The 17,091-nt window shown below is 39.4% G+C and overlaps 1 protein-coding gene across 6 annotated transcripts in view; it reads right to left on the minus strand.

Annotated features, from left to right (window-relative positions):
- SLC25A26 (solute carrier family 25 member 26) overlaps nt 1-17,091 on the minus strand; it is a 161,442-nt gene that overhangs the window by 106,425 nt on the left and 37,926 nt on the right. For 5 of the 6 annotated variants that reach the window (XR_495282.3, XR_005242075.2, XM_007984917.3 and 2 more), the window contains 2 exons: nt 12,544-12,648; nt 11,298-11,345 (listed from right to left, as the gene is read on the minus strand). The exons of the other annotated variant lie outside the window; for it this stretch is intronic. Coding sequence is in view for 3 of the 5 variants with exons in the window: in XM_007984917.3 (XP_007983108.1) it covers nt 11,298-11,345; nt 12,544-12,648 (153 nt within the window). In the remaining 2 variants the exon portion in view is untranslated. The remainder of the gene's footprint in view (nt 1-11,297; nt 11,346-12,543; nt 12,649-17,091) is intronic. 6 annotated transcript variants of the gene reach the window in all.

Here is a 17,091-nt window from a genome sequence, read left to right on the forward strand (position 1 = left end):
ATTACTGGTGATGTTAATCTTCATCACTTGGATAAAATAGCGACTGCCAGTCTTTCCAAATGTAAAATTACTATTTTCCCCTTTGTAAGTGATAAATAGCTTTGGGGAAATACTTCTAAACTATGATATTCATTTTTTAAAATAATTGACAAATAAAGATCATATATATTAAAGTGAGCAATATGATGATTTGATACACATTGTGTAATGATTACCACAATCCAATTAATTAACACATCCATCACTTTTCACACTGTACCTTAAATACCCAGAACTTGTTGATCCTATAACTGAGAATTTGTACCCTTGGACCAACATCTCCCCATTTACCCACTCCCTAACCCCAGGGAACCATGGTTGTACTCTCTGCTTCTATGAATTTGACTTTCTTAGTTTACACATATAATACAGTATTTGTCTTTCTGTTATGACATTCATTTTTATACATTATATTTACGTTATCTTTTAGAGATGCATAGTGACATATTTCTGGATGAAATCACAATGTCTGGTATTTGCTTCAATATCATACAGACGTGTGGGAAGTAGGCTTTGGTACAGATGGAACAACATTGCTCAAGAGCTGGTAATTGATGAGACTACAGGGATTCATTTTACTAATCTTTTTTGTGTGTCTTTAAATTTTTCCATGGTAAAAGTTTTAAAAAATTAGAACCCAAATAAATACAACTCCACGCACATATGTATCAAAAGATAACACAAATTTACCCATTCAGGTATCTTGATCAGAAAACACTATTATGCTTAAATTTTCATTTTCTAATTTGAATCTTTCTTTTTTTTCCCCCTAAACAGTGCCAGGAAGCAACTCCCAAGTTCATGCTGAGGTTTTTGCCACCAACGTTTAAAACACAGGCATTGTGCGCCCTCTAGTGTGGTCTTCTGTAATGTGAGTTTTGCACTGAGAAGTTCAATAACAAAAAGCAGAGTATATTCAAAAGGGGGGGAAAATCCTCTTCTCACAAAAATTTCTGCTTCTCCACTAGTCAATAAATTATCTGCTAGTTACTTGGCTATGTACCAAAACCACTTCAAGTCCAAAGATTATCAACGTTTTTCCACCTACTCTACTGTTTCTCAGAACATATCATGCAGCTCAGGGAACAAAAAAGGACAGAAGACTACAATCAGTCAAAACATTTTTAAGCACCCTTCATAAAGGCCAGATGAAAAAGGATGCGGAAATCAATATTAATGGCTAATTTAGAAGCCTCTCATTGTGTTCTGCCCATATAAACGGTTCCATTTCTATCCTTTAGAATCCTCTAACACTCAGAAATTGTGCTCCACTTTTCACTTAGGTCAAGATTTGGTTCACGTCTTGCAGATCTCCCATCACGTTATTTTCTTAGGATTTATTGAAAAATTCTATCAGTGAATTTATCTGTAAGACACAAACAGGAGGCAAAGTGTAACGAGAATCACAGGCTTTGGAATTATACAGACTTGACCTCCAATTCCAGTCCTGCCACCTCCTAGTTGTATTACTTAATTTTTCTAAGCCTCTGCTTATAATCTGTACAAATAGGCTAATGTCTTACAGTTTAAGGATTAGGAAAATATATGTAAACGATTATAATTAGTATTCAAGTTGTAACTATTTTCATTATGTGATCCCAAAGTAATCTGCAGCCAAGCAGTCGAACCCACAGATAAACATTTTAATTTCCTTTGAATGATTCCAATCACTACTTTTGAATTACACAATCTAAAAAACTAGATTTGACCTTCAAATTTAGTTTTCTTACATACATAGTTTATTAATACTCCATATAAGATGGTGTTTATTCAGACAATAAGACAGTATACAGTAATGAGAACATCAAGGGTAACTGCTGACCCACACGGTATTCACCAGACACAATTTGCACACACCTGATGAAGGATCTTCTTCATAAGTTGTTTTATTATTTTCACGTATCATTTCAAAACCTGTTTTGAATATATGAAACAGTTACAGGAGTAACTATAACTAGAAATGACAAAATTAAAATAAGAGCTATCTGTGGACAGCAGTAAATACGATAAGAAAAGAAAATCTCAATGGAAGTACAGAGAGTTTATCTGCTAGAAAACCATTAGCTTGTATAGGAATTAAGTGAGAACTCCACAATTCTTGCTAAATGTATCTGCAGATCTTAAATATCTAAGTACTTAAAACTGGTCTGCTTTTGAGAAGCAAGTATGATTAAGTCATCGGTTTGTTAAATATTTTCTGAGTGTGCTATGTGCCAGACACTCTTCTACGTGTTGGATTAAGAGAAGGAAACAAAGCGGGAGGCATCTGCCCTCCTGATGCATACATTCTAGTGGAGGGAAGACAGCAGTAATTAATTTTTGAACAAGAAATGAAGGTAATTTCAAACATCGGTGCATGAAAAGGTAACAGGTGAGTGATCGGGTAACAGGTGAGTGATCTATTTTAGCTGGAGTGATCACAGGAGGTCCCTCAGAGAAGAGGCACGTGAACTAACACCTAGATAAGGGAAAATCATGCAAACATGTGATAATATGCACTTACAAGCCACAGTTCTTCACAAACACTTTCATCAACACAGATTCCTTACACTTGCTTATTTCCTCTAATTAATTTATTTTTAATATCATGTAGACTTCCAGTTTCCCCAAACTCCTGGCACTAACGCCTACCTAAAGGCTTAAAGACTACAGATATAAATATGATTATTCATTTTAAATATGTATTTTCCTCCCCAGAAAAATGTATCTGTTAATAAAATGTAAAATACACAGCTCACCATAAAGGTTAAGTTCATGGATTCTGGAGTCCTCTGATCTCTCCCTTACCAGTAGGAGACCCTGGGCCAACCACAAACTTACCAAGCTTTAGTTTCTGTCAAGTAGGGATCGTTTTTTGGGCTACTGTGAGGATTATGTGAAATAATGTATGTAAAGAACTTAGCACAGTGACTGGAACATTCTAAGTACTTGGTAAATGTAAACATTTTATTTCCATTTAAAATGACACACATTTTTGAGGTGTTTACATATGAATATATAAGAGGGATTCTGAGATTTTAACTTTAAAATCAAAACTACATATAAAAGCAAATAACTCAGAAGTAAATTCATGTCTTCAAAATAATTTCAGTGAGATCACCAAATGATTTTTAAAGACGAGTTTCTATACTGGTGCCCAAAAGAACAAAGGCAGCAGGAAAAAAAATGAACAGACATTTCCATTTACAGAGGAGAATGACCAAAAACAAGTACTCATGGATGCCCACATGTGGGCTGAAGCTAGAGACGTATGAAATGGTCTTCTCTCTGAAGAGATGAAACTTTAGCTAGAAGGGTTTGAAGGGACAGAATATGGCAGATCCTGTGGGGTGACTCAGTAACGGTAGTCACACTGCCCCCAGTCCACCCTTTGCCTCACTTCATCTACTACACTGAAAAGTTCATACTCAACTTCCCAATCCCCACGCAACTCAGAAAGGCCTTGATATACCGTCTGTCCCAGGAAAGTTTTTGTTTTCGAGATAAACAAAAGGACAGATAAAGTTAGTACTGCCTCATGCTCTTCCCCTTCTTCACGTCTGGAATGGAACTATGATGCCTGAAAGTAGAGCAGACATTTTGTGACCATGAGTCAATTAGCCAGAGCATTAAAGTTAGCCAGGCAAAATGAAAAAGCTGGATTCTCCTTGCCCTCATCTAACCAGTACACCAGCCTTAGAATGATCATCTTCAGATTTGTTAGAAAAGGAAAAAACAGAAAACTTCTTTGGTGAAACTACTGTAGTCAAATTTTCTGTTATTTGCAGCCTAAATGCAATCCAAATGGACTCACGAAGATGAAGAAAGAGGATACTTCACATGGGATGAAAACCACAAAGGAACAACAACAAAGAGCTACTTCTCAACACTATGGTTTATGATCACAACGTTTAAATAAAGAATTAAGAGATAATTTCCACCTGTATCCAATAGCTTCCAATGTGTTTACAGTGAAGCATCATATTATTGCATTTACATTCCACACACCATATACACAGGAACTGGCGCCCCTTTAGGACAACATGGCCAACATGCAACAATGGAAATATGCAGCATTTTCAAGTCACTTCACAGCGTAAATGAAATTTGTCCAAGGAATGAAAAAAGTAAATAGCAGCTGGTTTCATGTAAACGAAACATGAGAAACTATGCACTGAATGGCTAGAGTAATACTTCCACATTAAGATAATTTTACTCAATTGTTCTTCCTAAAAATGTTTGCTTATTTAAGAGATGATGAAACACTAGAGGCTAAAGCCCAGGTTTGAGGAGTAATGATTTTAGGTTCTTGAATTAAAGAATGAATCAAATGAACCAGCACTCATTCTTCATAGAACATCTCTCCAGTAAAGTTACAATAATGTAAATGCAATTAAGTGACTCATTTTATAAACCTCTATGATAAAAGAGGAAATTTCATTTTCATTTGTTTAATATTTCCATCAAAAAGAATGTCTCATTACACATTTACTGAAAGCCTGAATAATAAAACAATGGACAGATTCCAAGAGCAAACAGGGACTTTTTTCTTTTCCCATGAAGCTAGCATTATGGAATTTTAACAGATGTTCTATTTGGTCATAGTTAATAAAATGAATTATGTAGGATTAACATTGGGTTCAATACGCTTGCATTGGATTTTAACTGAAAAACAATTTCACATTAGAAGTTTGGAAATATTTTGAAATACTTTTTTTCCTTTTCAGTAGAAATGCTAAGATGAAGAAAATAAATGAATAATTATAGCACTTACTGCTTTTCCAATAAAATCAGACTTATAAAAACTACTTTTTCAAGGTTTAAGAAGACTGGAATCTTAGAAAAGTATATACCCTTTGGTATTTCATCACCTGTCTCATGCAAAGATCATAGTAATGTAGCATATCAAAAGCCTGATTCAGTACTCATAACTCCAAGCCCTCTTAGAGCTCCCTCACCTTTCTGAAATGATCATGATGTCAGGCAGCTTCTGAACAAAAATAAGTCAAACTTAAAGCAGTGAAGAACAACAAGTATTCACTGAGTGCTCACTGTGTAGAAGATATTATCCTAGAGTCTGTGCACCCTACAAGGAGGTAAACACCCAGCAGTGGCTGTTTTCAAGAGGACTAATATGCTATCTGGAAAGAAAAGCCACAACCCAATTATAAGGACAAACTGAAAGAGAACGAGGTAAATCAAAGAAAACAATTTCACACAAACATACACAGAGACAGATACACAGCACTGATACAAGGAGGGGGAAAACTCTCCCTTATGAGATAGGACTGTTTTTTTTTTTCCTCTTTTACAATCATGATAAGCAGGAAATAGTACATAGAGCCTTAAGGACAGTAAAGATGCAACAGAAGTTCTGGTGATAGTTGGTTGGTAACATTTTTCAGTGGAAAACATCCAAGTGGTGCAATCTCCGTAAGAATAAGTCAAAAATGAACAATCATGGAACTTTCCCAACATACTTCCATTAGGAATCTTGATCAACTCAATCATCAATTAGGGTAACTTTACTTCATTATACCAGTATGCTGTTTTTCCTACAGAAGTAGCCAGTGAATATAAAATCAACTGCAGGTTGCAATTTGTTACAATTATAGAGATGCCTCTCAATAAGACATTTGAATACAACGCTTTCATTATAGCTGGAAAGCTTTACAAGCAGTAACAACTGTCTGGCCTCTCATTCAAACACAGCAATTGTTAGTCATCAACACATCTGAATGCAGACAGATCAAGGTTGCATCCCCGTTGAAGAACCTAACAACCTAAAGGCAGGTTTAATTTCCGAATCTCCTAGCAGGCTATACTGCTATCACAGCCGCCTTCTAGAACTGCTGTAAAGGTACAAAGGTATCAATGAGAACAGTCTATGCAAAGTTCCTAGCACAAATGGGCAAACCTGGACTCAGATTAGTAAACTTGTCAGAAGCAGATGGCTGGTAAGGGACAGAGCTGCATTCCACACTTAGGTGTTTTATCAGTCCATTCTCACAATGCTATAAAGATACTACCTGAGACTGAGTAATTCATAAAGGAAAGAGGTTTGCCTCACAGTTTGCATGGCTAAGGAGCCTCAGGCAACTTACAATCATGGCAGAAGGCAAAGGGGAAGCAAGGCACGTCTTACATGGCAGCAGAAGAGAGACAGCACAAAGGGGGAACTGCCAAACACTTTTAAAACCATCAGCTCTTGTGAGAACTCTCTCACTATCATCAGAAGAGTATGAGGGAAACCGCCCATCCAACCACCTTCCATCAGGTCCCTCCCCTGCCACGTGGGGATTACATTTCAAGATGAGATTTAGGTGGGGACACAGAGCCAAACCATATCAGGTGTCCTTCACTGTTAATGCTCTTTCAGTTACCAGAGCACTAATCATCCTAGTTAACATTTCCTGAGCACATACTATGTGACAGGCACTATAGAAAGCACTTCCCCTGGATCCCCTCATTTAATTCTCACAAGAATTTGGGGAAGTTTCAAATCATCGGTTCACAGGAAAGTAAATAAGACTGTTCTCAGATATATGTTACTATGTCCACTCTTACTTGTAATTAAAATTAGAACTACAATGACATCATTTTTTTATCTTTAAAACTGCTAGTCCATAGATGAGGCAGGGGAAAACAGAAAGCTCCTACGTTGTTGGCAAGTGTCAATCGGTACTTCCCTAAAGGGCAATTTGGCATTATCTACCAAAATTACAAACGCCCATACCTTTCATGAAGTAATTCTACTTTTGGTATGTAACCTGCAAACATTCAACCAAGTATAACATGACACAGGAACAGTATCACTCACTGCAGCATGTCTGTAATGTCCACCAATAGGGAAATGTTAAATAAACTATGGTTTGTTTACACAATGGACTACTATGCAATCATTATAAAAGACGGTGCTCTTTGTGAAGTGATATAAATCATCTCCAAAATAAAGTAGGTTAGAAAGCAGCAACAAAAAATACAGAAGATCTAGGATAGAGTGGCTCTGGAAAAACACTAAGGAAACTTATATAACATGAGAGTCTGGGGGAAAGGCACTGGGCAAGCAGACAGCAGAACCGGGAAGGAGACTTTGGAGGACAGTCCTTGAAGCTTGATTCCTGAAGGTTCCCGTTTCCAGCCACTGGATTTAGGGGAATCCCTGCTGTTTAGCATGGATATTAAGGGAAAACAAGTCTGAAAAGCTGCTATATCCACTTTTGAGTAAACTAGTAAGAGTGACGATTTTTGCACCTAAAGACTGGGGCTTCGATGAACTTACTGAACAGATTGAATTACTTGTTTGGCGTGCCTGACTGCCTGCAGCAAAACTAGGGTGGGGAGAATAACCCTCACCTATCTCAAAACTCTTTAGGAGCATCTACCAAAAGGGAGCCAGGAGTTGTTATTAAAATGGCTACATCTTGCCATTGGGACAGCTCCAACCAGCTTCTAACCTTCAGGTTTCTGCAGACAGGAGTCAGACACCAGCAATTTATCCTCCAGACTCCAGGGGACACATGCCGGGCTCTTTTAAGGGCGTTTCCCAAATTCTACACTCCAGTCCCAGGCAAACAGCTGCGAGCAAGAGGTTCAACTTCTCCCCCAGACAAATACCCCACTTTGTGCTCTCTTGAAGGCCCTCACTTGGCTTGCACTCTCTATGGTTATGAAAACCCCAATTCTGCTTCAATAAGCAAGCCACACACATGTACTTTCACACCCTTGTGGTTCTGCTCTTGCTGTTCTGCCTATATCCTTAACTACTTCTAACTGCCACTCCTTCAACAATTAAGAGTCATTTTATGCTAACTGAGCACCACTCAAGCATTGCTCCTTCTGTAACCCCAGCTGCATCTTGTATATACTTATCATTACAGTGCTTATGACACTGCACTGTAAAGTGTCTACTTCCCTCTTTGTTTCCCTGCCAGAAAGTGAATCCTTCAGGGCAGAAGTGCTCCTTGTAGTGCCCCAAGACCCAGTAGGCACTCCAAAAAGGACAGCTGAGTGAAATTTGTGGACAAAAGACATTTGCTAAGTTTAACTGATTCCTACTTCTTTTGAAACAATTTGCTTTACTCTGCTTTCTTCCTCTATAAAAAGTCCTTCTAATTTACATCCAAGAGTATGAGGCTGCTCTCCATAAAATTTTCAGGCCAACTGCATCTGAAATCATCCTGGTTATGAGAGCAGCTATGATTTTGCTCCCCACTTTCATCTTACTGCAGTAATAACACTGCACCAGCATGCTTGAGCACATTTAATTTGGCAAAGATCATGAGAAAAATGAACACTGAAAGGATGAGGTAAACAGTGTAATCTGCTGACCTTGCTTAGACTCTAAAATTCACAGTAACTAAAATAATTTCAGAGAATGTAAGGGATAAGCATGCAATCTCCACAAACATCAAATGCAGGGGGAAAAAAAAGTGTGACAACATTCACACGATCTAAAGAACACAGAATCTATCTTATAATGCATGGACTCAAACTTCAATCTCATTCTAATGGGCAACTGCTAGGGAGATAAAACTAGTTTAAGGAAAAAATTGCATACAGAATAAACATATACGTTTCCAGGTGATTCTCACTAAGGTTTTTATGTATTTTCTTATTGAAACAACAAACACGCTCTTGGCAAAAAGATTTTATATTGGTGCCAGAATAAAGTAAGAACCTAATGCAAAAAAATTCTGCTTAAAGCAGATGTTATCACTTCTTATTTTTCTCATTTTGAGAAGCAGCTATGTTTCATTCGGCAATAATTCTTCTCTCATTCTATCAGAGAATCTGTACAAAAGCAACACCTCAACTAAAATCAAGTCTGAAGGATCTTTTATAAATACGCATAATGCAGAAGACCTCAATTAAGTTTCCAACAAAACGCTGCCATTTTGAGTAAACAAAGTCATCTCAGTAAGGTCACACTACTTTCAAGGATTGCAGGCTATAAATTAATTACTAGCATGACATATGTCAAAACAAATTTTTTAAAGAACAGAACACAGCTGCAACCATGTGCTTATCTGTTCGTATGCAAAACCAGTATTCTCCAGCATGTAAATATATTCATTTATTCAGTATCTCTCAGAAAAATAAAAAAGGCTTATTGCCTCTCTCTTTCCTGCACCCAGGTGAAATCTGAGTAAGTAACACATTTAGAAAGAAACTAAGTACAGAGTGAATATACAGTATGGGTGCTATTTCCCAAAGGCACAAGTCATCGCCACAGAATTAACTAATTTTGAAACATTAAGTTTGCCTTAAAAATAAGTTCTTCAAAGATCTACACCAAGTAGATTGTGAACCTGTGAAAACCAAAGCTTTAAGTCACATGTAACAGTGTCGGTATGTCATAAAGAAGACTGCACTTTCTAGTTAAAAACAAAAAACTACCTGAGAATAAAATGAGGGATTTCAATGAATTTCAGTATTCGGTCAAATATGGCAATATTTAACTATTATGTTTCAGTATCCCAGAACCTCCAAATAGAAAACGCAGACGCAGAGCAGACGTATGCAGGTTCTCACTTATATTTTCTCTAACAGAAAACTGTGTCCCAAACCAGACTTCTCTTATATCTTATCTATCTGAAAACAAACTTTTGAACTTCAAGATAGTCTCTTCTATATGAAGCAAAGATTATAACACACTTCTTTTTTTTCTTTTTTTTCTTTTTGGAGACAGGGTCTGTCTGTCACCCAGGCTGGAGTGCAGTGGCACAATTACGGCTCATGGCAGCCTCGACATCCCAGGCTCAAGCAGTCCTCCCACCTCAGCCTCCCAAGTAGCTGGGATTACAGGCACCACCACGCCCAGCTAGTTTTCGTATTTGTTATAGAGACAGGGTCTCACAGTGTTGCCCAGGCTGGTCTTAAACTTCTGGGCTCAAACAATCCACCCACCTCCACCTACCAAAATGCTGGGATTACAGGCTTGAGTCACCATGCCTGGCCTATATCATGCTCTTGCAGTAATATACTGAAACTACTTACTGATCGTAAACTTTTGCTCTTTCAACCAAACAGAACAAAAGAAAATTTCCCATGTGCTGAATCACAGAAATTTAGAGTTAGAAGGCAAAGAGAGGTGAAGTGGCTTCCCCTGGGGTACACTGCTCTGTGAATCACCTGCAGTGCCAGGACTCCAGTCCAGACTGAACTTCCCAGCTCATCATATTTTGTTATCAAGAAGCCAAGGGCTCATTGCCTGATACGGACTTTTGAGACACCCACCTCTTAGACCAGCGGTCCCCAACCTTTTTGGCACCAGGAACAGGTTTTGTGGAAGACAATTTTTCCATGGACCAGTGGGGTGGGGTGGGTGGTTTCAGGATGAAGCTGTTCCACCTAAGATGTTCCACCTCCAATCATCATGCCTTAGATTCTCATAAGGAGCACACAACCAAGATCCCTTGCATGCGCAGTTCACAATAGGGTTCGTGTTCCTATGAGAATCTAATGCTGCTGCTGATCTGACAGGAGGCAGAGCTCAAGTGGTAATGATCACTCACCTGCTGCTCACCTCCTGCTGTGTGGCTCAGTTCCTAACAGGCCACAGACCAGTACCAGTCCACAGCCCTGGGGTTGGGGTCCCTGTCTTAGAATGCTTATTTCATTACAAATTTTTCATTAGTTCCTCATAATTCAGTAATTAACTTGATATCTTACCCTCAGTAGTTCTTTTTTTTTTTTGGAGACAGAGTCTCGCTCTTGTTGCCCTGTTGCCCAGGCTGAAATCCAGTGGCACGATCTTGGCTCACTGTAACCTCTGCCTCCCGAGTTCAAGCAATTCTCCTGCCTCAGCCTCCTGAGTAACTGGGATTACAGGTGCCCGCCACTTGGCTAATATTTGTATTTTTAGTAGAGATGGGGTTTCGCCATGTTGGCCAGGTTGGTTTCGAACTCCTCACCTCAGGTGATCCTTCTGCCTCGGCCTCCCAAAGTCCTGGGTTACAGGCGTGAGCCACCACACATGGGCTGAAGTTATTTCTTAATATGTCAACTGTAAGAGATATTTAGCCACCCTAGAATAACAAGTCAGTTACATCATGGGCCATTCTGACCACTGAAATTGCTCTTCCGGCAAACCCGCTCTACTCATTCTTTCAAATGTAAAAACTGAGAAAACTTAACAGAAAAGTGACGATAATTTCCCTTTTTGATTTTTTAAACCAAGTTTCTCCAAATATATTTCTAACTGTTAAGTAGTGTAAATTTACTGAACAAAGCACATTATTCTTTTGTACTTCAATATTGGAAAGTAAGTGACTTACCTCTCTTAAAACTGTGCTTTTATAGCCTCGATACAACCCTTGGATACCCTGAAACAAACAAACAGCCAAGAGTTCAGAAAGAATGGCAGAGATTTCTGAAGGACGTTCTGTATACAGCAGATCTACCTGCTCTTGTTTGAGTTCTAGAACATTCACAATTGCCACAGTTCCATAAGAGATTAATGATTCTAAACTGGCCTAAGGTACATAATTTATACCTTATATAACTTATATACCTCTATAACTAGCTCCTAAGGGAGCTCAGATTAGCTTCCTTTGAAATAGGAACATCTCTAACAATAAAAATGACTACATATTTACTTATTTTAGTTGCTATTACTCTACTAAATATTAATTATATAGTACTTAATTGCTGTAACATGTCTTCTCTTGAAAAAAACATGAGATGCTTTAAATACATTTCTAAAAGCAAATGCACACAAATGCCAATTACCCTTTTGTATATATACAGAATTATATTTATAGCTTCAAACATCAGAAATTCATTCATAATCTCCCAAAGTAGTAGTCAATATTTCCAGACAAACCTGTATTAACCATCCACATAGTTCAATGAGGAAGCCATACTAGCTTCATCTCATTTGTACAATTAATATTCAAGGTCTCCTCACCTAGGTAACAGACTATTACAAATAACTTTTCTAAAATCAACACTCATTGAAAATTTCCATGTGATTCTCATGTTTTGTTTTTTTTTTTTTAAAAAAGACTTCTATAAAAACTATAAAAGAAAGCAACTAAATGCTCTCTAGTCACAGGGCCAGGAAAAACAATTTCTGACTGACAGTTTCAAATGCATCAGTAAAAGAAGCTACATTTTGGTATAAACGTTATGACACTGGTTATTGTCATCAGTCCAGTACTATATCTCTTCCACGGACCTAAAATACTATAGTGATGTTTTAATATAGTATCTTTCTTCATTTTACATATTTACAATTTGTTTCACATCTGATTCCAGAAGAACTGCAGGAAGATTACAATTCAGGACACATATACTGTAGAGACACTCAATGTTATGCTTAGAAATTTGAAAAACATTTAAATGAAAATACTCAAAAACCAATAAAAGGCAAAGATAATCTTAGCAAAAAATTACTACAACTGGACATTAAATTTAGCTCTAAAGTTTTCTCTCAGGCTGTCAGGATGAAGTCCACAGTGCTCATATGAGCTACCATAAAATCTTAATAAAGAAAAGAAGAGCTTAAAAAACACATCTCACCTCTTCATATAAGATGTTAGAGAAAATCTGAAATGTTCTTGTAGAAGCAGATACCTGTGCCCTCTGCTTAACCACTTCAGATGGAACTCGAATCAGGCAGGCAACCTAAAAGACAAATTTAATTATACCCTAAAAAGTAAATAACTGCTATAAAAACTGAAATTTTTTGGTAAGCAAAAATTATAGTAAAAAGGTATAATATGGAGGCTTACGGCAAGATGTCAAAAAACCTTGTCAAAAAACCTTTCCTGGCTTGTCCTATATAGATCCTCCCACCTCCTGCCAGATGTTCCAAGAACATTTGCCTATAAGCCTCCCAACGGCGAGAAGCACATTTACTCATTTCGAATCCCCAACGCCCAGAACTGCATCTGGCACATGACATTTCAAACATGCGTGATGAAAGATGAACCAGAGGAACCTCTGCTTTACTAGAAGTAATGCACACATCCGTAGAGGCAAGCTGACCATCAGCTGGTACCCACCCTTCCATCCCTCACCAACTCCAGCCCCAACAACTCTTGATCATGCAGCAACTGAAAAGGGACTCCCAGCACTCTTGTACACTCTCCTCCAGCATTCCAGCAGACGTGGGTCATCCTCACAGCTACTGGCCAATATGTGATTCTAATATCACCCTTGCTGACATGCTGAGGCCGGGTATATGTCACCTCAAATCCACACTGCCAGGATTTTACCTTACCCTATATAAAGGTAATTTACTTATTTTCAGAAAGAGAAACAATAAAAAATTTGTCAAACCCAAAGGAACTCTGCCCACAAAAGGAAAGAAGGCAAGGTTGGAGAAGGGGTGGCAAGGTACAGGGAGGGAGACGTGTAAACATATTTTAAACATTTTAATGGAAGTCCTGTATTTAAGGCTCTATGGATCTAACAGTCTGCAAAGATAAAAACTTTTTCTGCAACTTAGATTTCACACATGTAACCTTGAACACCAAAGTTATGGCACTCGGGAGGCTGAGACAGGAAGGTAGCTTGAGCCCAGGAGTTCAAGACTAGCCTGCAAGAAATGTAAGAAAACTGTCCCACCAGGCCGGGCGCAGTGGCTCAAGCCTGTAATCCCAACACTTTGGGAGGCCGAGATGGGCGGATCACGAGGTCAGGAGATCGAGACCATCCTGGCTAACACGGTGAAACCCCGTCTCTACTAAAAAATACAAAAAAACTAGCCGGGCGCGGTGGCGGGTGCCTGTAGTCCCAGCTACTCGGGAGGCTGAGGCAGGAGAATGGCGGGAACCCGGGAGGCGGAGCTTGCAGTGAGCTGAGATCTGGCCACTGCACTCCAGCCTGGGTGACAGAGCAAGACTCCGTCTCAAAAAAAAAAAAAAAAGAAAACTGTGCCAGCAAATAGAGTACACAACTCAAAGAGGTTTGTCCCTTTTGATCTGTATTCTCCTGATTCCTAATCAGAGATCAGTACTCAATTCGGATATTACATAAGGCTTTGTCTGTCCAAAACTAAATGGTTCTAAAGCAAGGCTCTACAGCAAATTTATAATATAAAAGACCAAGTAGAAAATATTTTACAGTTTGCAAGCCACATGGTCTCTGTCGCAACTGTTCAGCTATGCTGTTTTAGCACAAAAGAAGCTATACATATATAATGTATATATTATATATGTATAGATTTATATATATATTAATTTATATATAATATATAAATTAATAGTTTGGCTATGTTCCAATAAAATGATATTTACAAAAACAGGCGACAGCTTGCCAACCCCTACGCTAAGGGAATTAGCCTTGGCAAAAGCAGACTGGGCACAGAACAGATAAAAGCCCCAGCACCCCATGACAAGTGGGACAAAGATGCCATGTGATGTGATTTTAGACGTCATGAAGTCAGCTAACACGGGCATATCGCTTCTAAAGCTAGGAAGTAACAATGCTTCATGCTGATGCATTACAACAAAGGGTATGGTTATGGTAACAACGGATCCATTACCTGAAGTTATTTTTCTACCAAAACTGACAAGATTTACAAAACAATATAATCTGATTTCCATTTCTTCATTCACCGAACATTTGAATGCTTCTTATGCATAAAGCTGTCTATAACTTGGGCCAACATATCTTTCTACCCAGTCTCCCTTTAAACTTATCTAATTCAGTTCAAGAAATACATATGGAGCCAGATACTACACAAGCCACTCCACGACAAAGAAGACTAAGATGATGCCCTGGCCTCAAAGAACCCATAAATACATATCAATAATTTCAATAACATATGGCCAAAAAGCGCAGGCGGGGGAAGAAAGATTATGGGAAATGTGGAGGAGGGGTATTTAGTCCAACCCCCACATTCAGAGAAACTGCCCAAGATTACGCCATTATAGAACCTTCCAGATGAGCCAGAATGAGCTGGTAAGAAAGGTGGGAAGGTCACAGTGGGAAGAGCGAACAATAAAAGAAAGTACATAAATGGCCGGGCACGGTAGCTCACGCCTATAATCCCAGCATTTTGGGAGTCCGAGGCAGGTGGACCACAAGGTCAGGAGATCGAGACCATCCTGGCTAACACGGTGAAACCGTGTCTCTACTAAAAATACAAAAAATTAGCCGGGTGTGGTGGCAGGCGCCTGTAGTCCCAGCTACTCGGGAGGCTGAGGCAGGAAAATGGCATGAACCCGGGAGGCAGAGCTTGCAGTGAGCAGAGATCGCACCACTGCACTCCAGCCTGGGCGACTGAGCGAGACTCTGTCTCAAAAAAAAGAAAGTACATAAATACAAAAGCAGGGTGTCCAGGGGCATCAGCGGCAGCCCCACCAACACAGATTTCCAAAGCTGGCAGCCGCCCACATGGTTCCGTATTACCAAAGCAGCAAGTGCAAGGTCAGGAGTAATGACAAGACTGGACAGACAAGGCCCTGTATACCACGCTAAGGGGCTGGAACTTCATTCCATAGTTAGTGGGAACATTGAAAAAACTGAAGCAGAGGAATGACGACGTGTGCTTAGGGAGATCCCTCTGGCCGCAGTGCACAGGACAGCTGGAGGGTGGAGTGGGGAGGAAGGCAAGAAGCAAACGCGGACCAAGAGCCAGAAGGCAGGAGATGGGTTACAAGATTGCTATAGCAGTTCTATAAGAGGTCTGGAAATGAATATGGCTCAGAGAAAGTCAAATCTGAGGAAAAATTCAAGAGTAAAATGCACTGGACCTGGTCACCGACAGGAGGTTAAGGAGTGAAGAAGTAGGGAGACAGTAAGATGCTTCTGTTTCTGGTTTGGATAATGGGCATATGGTGGTCCCATAACATGAGATTAGGAGTCCAGGGAAGAAGAGGGGAGGTAAGTTCAGACTGGGCAATGCTGAGTAGAAGTCTGGGGACACGTAAGGGGCTATGTCCAGCCAAGTAATGAATATATGGTTATGAAACTAGAAAATAACAAGGTTGCAAAAACAGTAACACCCAAAGAGAGAGCCAAAAAGGAAGGTCAAAAGCCAATAATGGGACCCTGGGAACTTCAATTTTTGAAGGGCAAGGAACAGTGGGAGTGGGTACATGGTGTTGCCGGGCACACCTGCCTTCTCTGGCTGCCCAGCTTCTGACTCTCATGTGTTGGGGGCTTCCCGGTTAGGAAAAACAAAGGGAGTCAGTCTCTCCCTTCCTGCCCTGGCAGGAGGACGACAATCAGGTGAGTTAGGTCCGACTAATCAAACACTCCTGTCCAGGGGTCTGATTCTAGAGCTATGCTGGCAAATATGTAGGCCACTAGCCCATGAGGCTACGGAGCACTTGAAAAGTGGCTAGTACAATTAAGATGTTCTATAAGTGTTAAATGACAGATTTTGAAAACTTGGTATAAAAAAATTAATGTAAAATATCCTGTTACTAATTCTTTAAAAAAAGAAAAAGAAAAGAGAGATGAGGTCTCACTATGTTGCCCAGGCTGGCCTTGACCTCCTGGGCTCAAGTGATTCTCCCACCTTGGCCTCCTGAGTAGATGGTGCCACCATTCCCAATTAATAATTATTTTACATTAATTTTACAGTGAAATCTAAATACCAAGGATGTGTTTGGTTTAATAAAAGATGTTATTAAAGTTCATCCCAGCAGATGTTTTCACCTTTTTTAATGTGGCTATTAGAAAATATAAAATTTCACCTGCATCTTACATTATATCTCCATTGAACAGTGCTGTTTGGAGCGACTGGGAAAGCTGAACATTCATTTACAGAAATAACTGCTTTTTTAGATGCAAGCACCAGGACCATGACTATAAATGACATTTAATGGTCACTTAAGTGATTTGGTGACAGGCAGTTCAACTTTTAATCCAGAACCTCAAAGTGAACAAGAAGCCAGGCTCTTCCTATCCTTCTGCCCAGCCACCCAGCTCCCTGGCTTCTCATCCTTAGGCCTCCTGACTCTCAGATAAAAGACAGCTCTTACGTCCCTCAGTACCACCTCATCACACAAAAGAGTTCAAGGCAAGAAGAACAGGCCTCCTCTCTTTTCTCAGATGACCCCCAGCAGACATTTCCTTGCATGTGTTAGCCAGAGTTGTATGATGTGGCCACCC

This window comes from Chlorocebus sabaeus, chromosome 22 (genome assembly GCF_047675955.1).
Source record: "Chlorocebus sabaeus isolate Y175 chromosome 22, mChlSab1.0.hap1, whole genome shotgun sequence".
NCBI classification, from domain to species: Eukaryota; Metazoa; Chordata; class Mammalia; order Primates; family Cercopithecidae; genus Chlorocebus; species Chlorocebus sabaeus.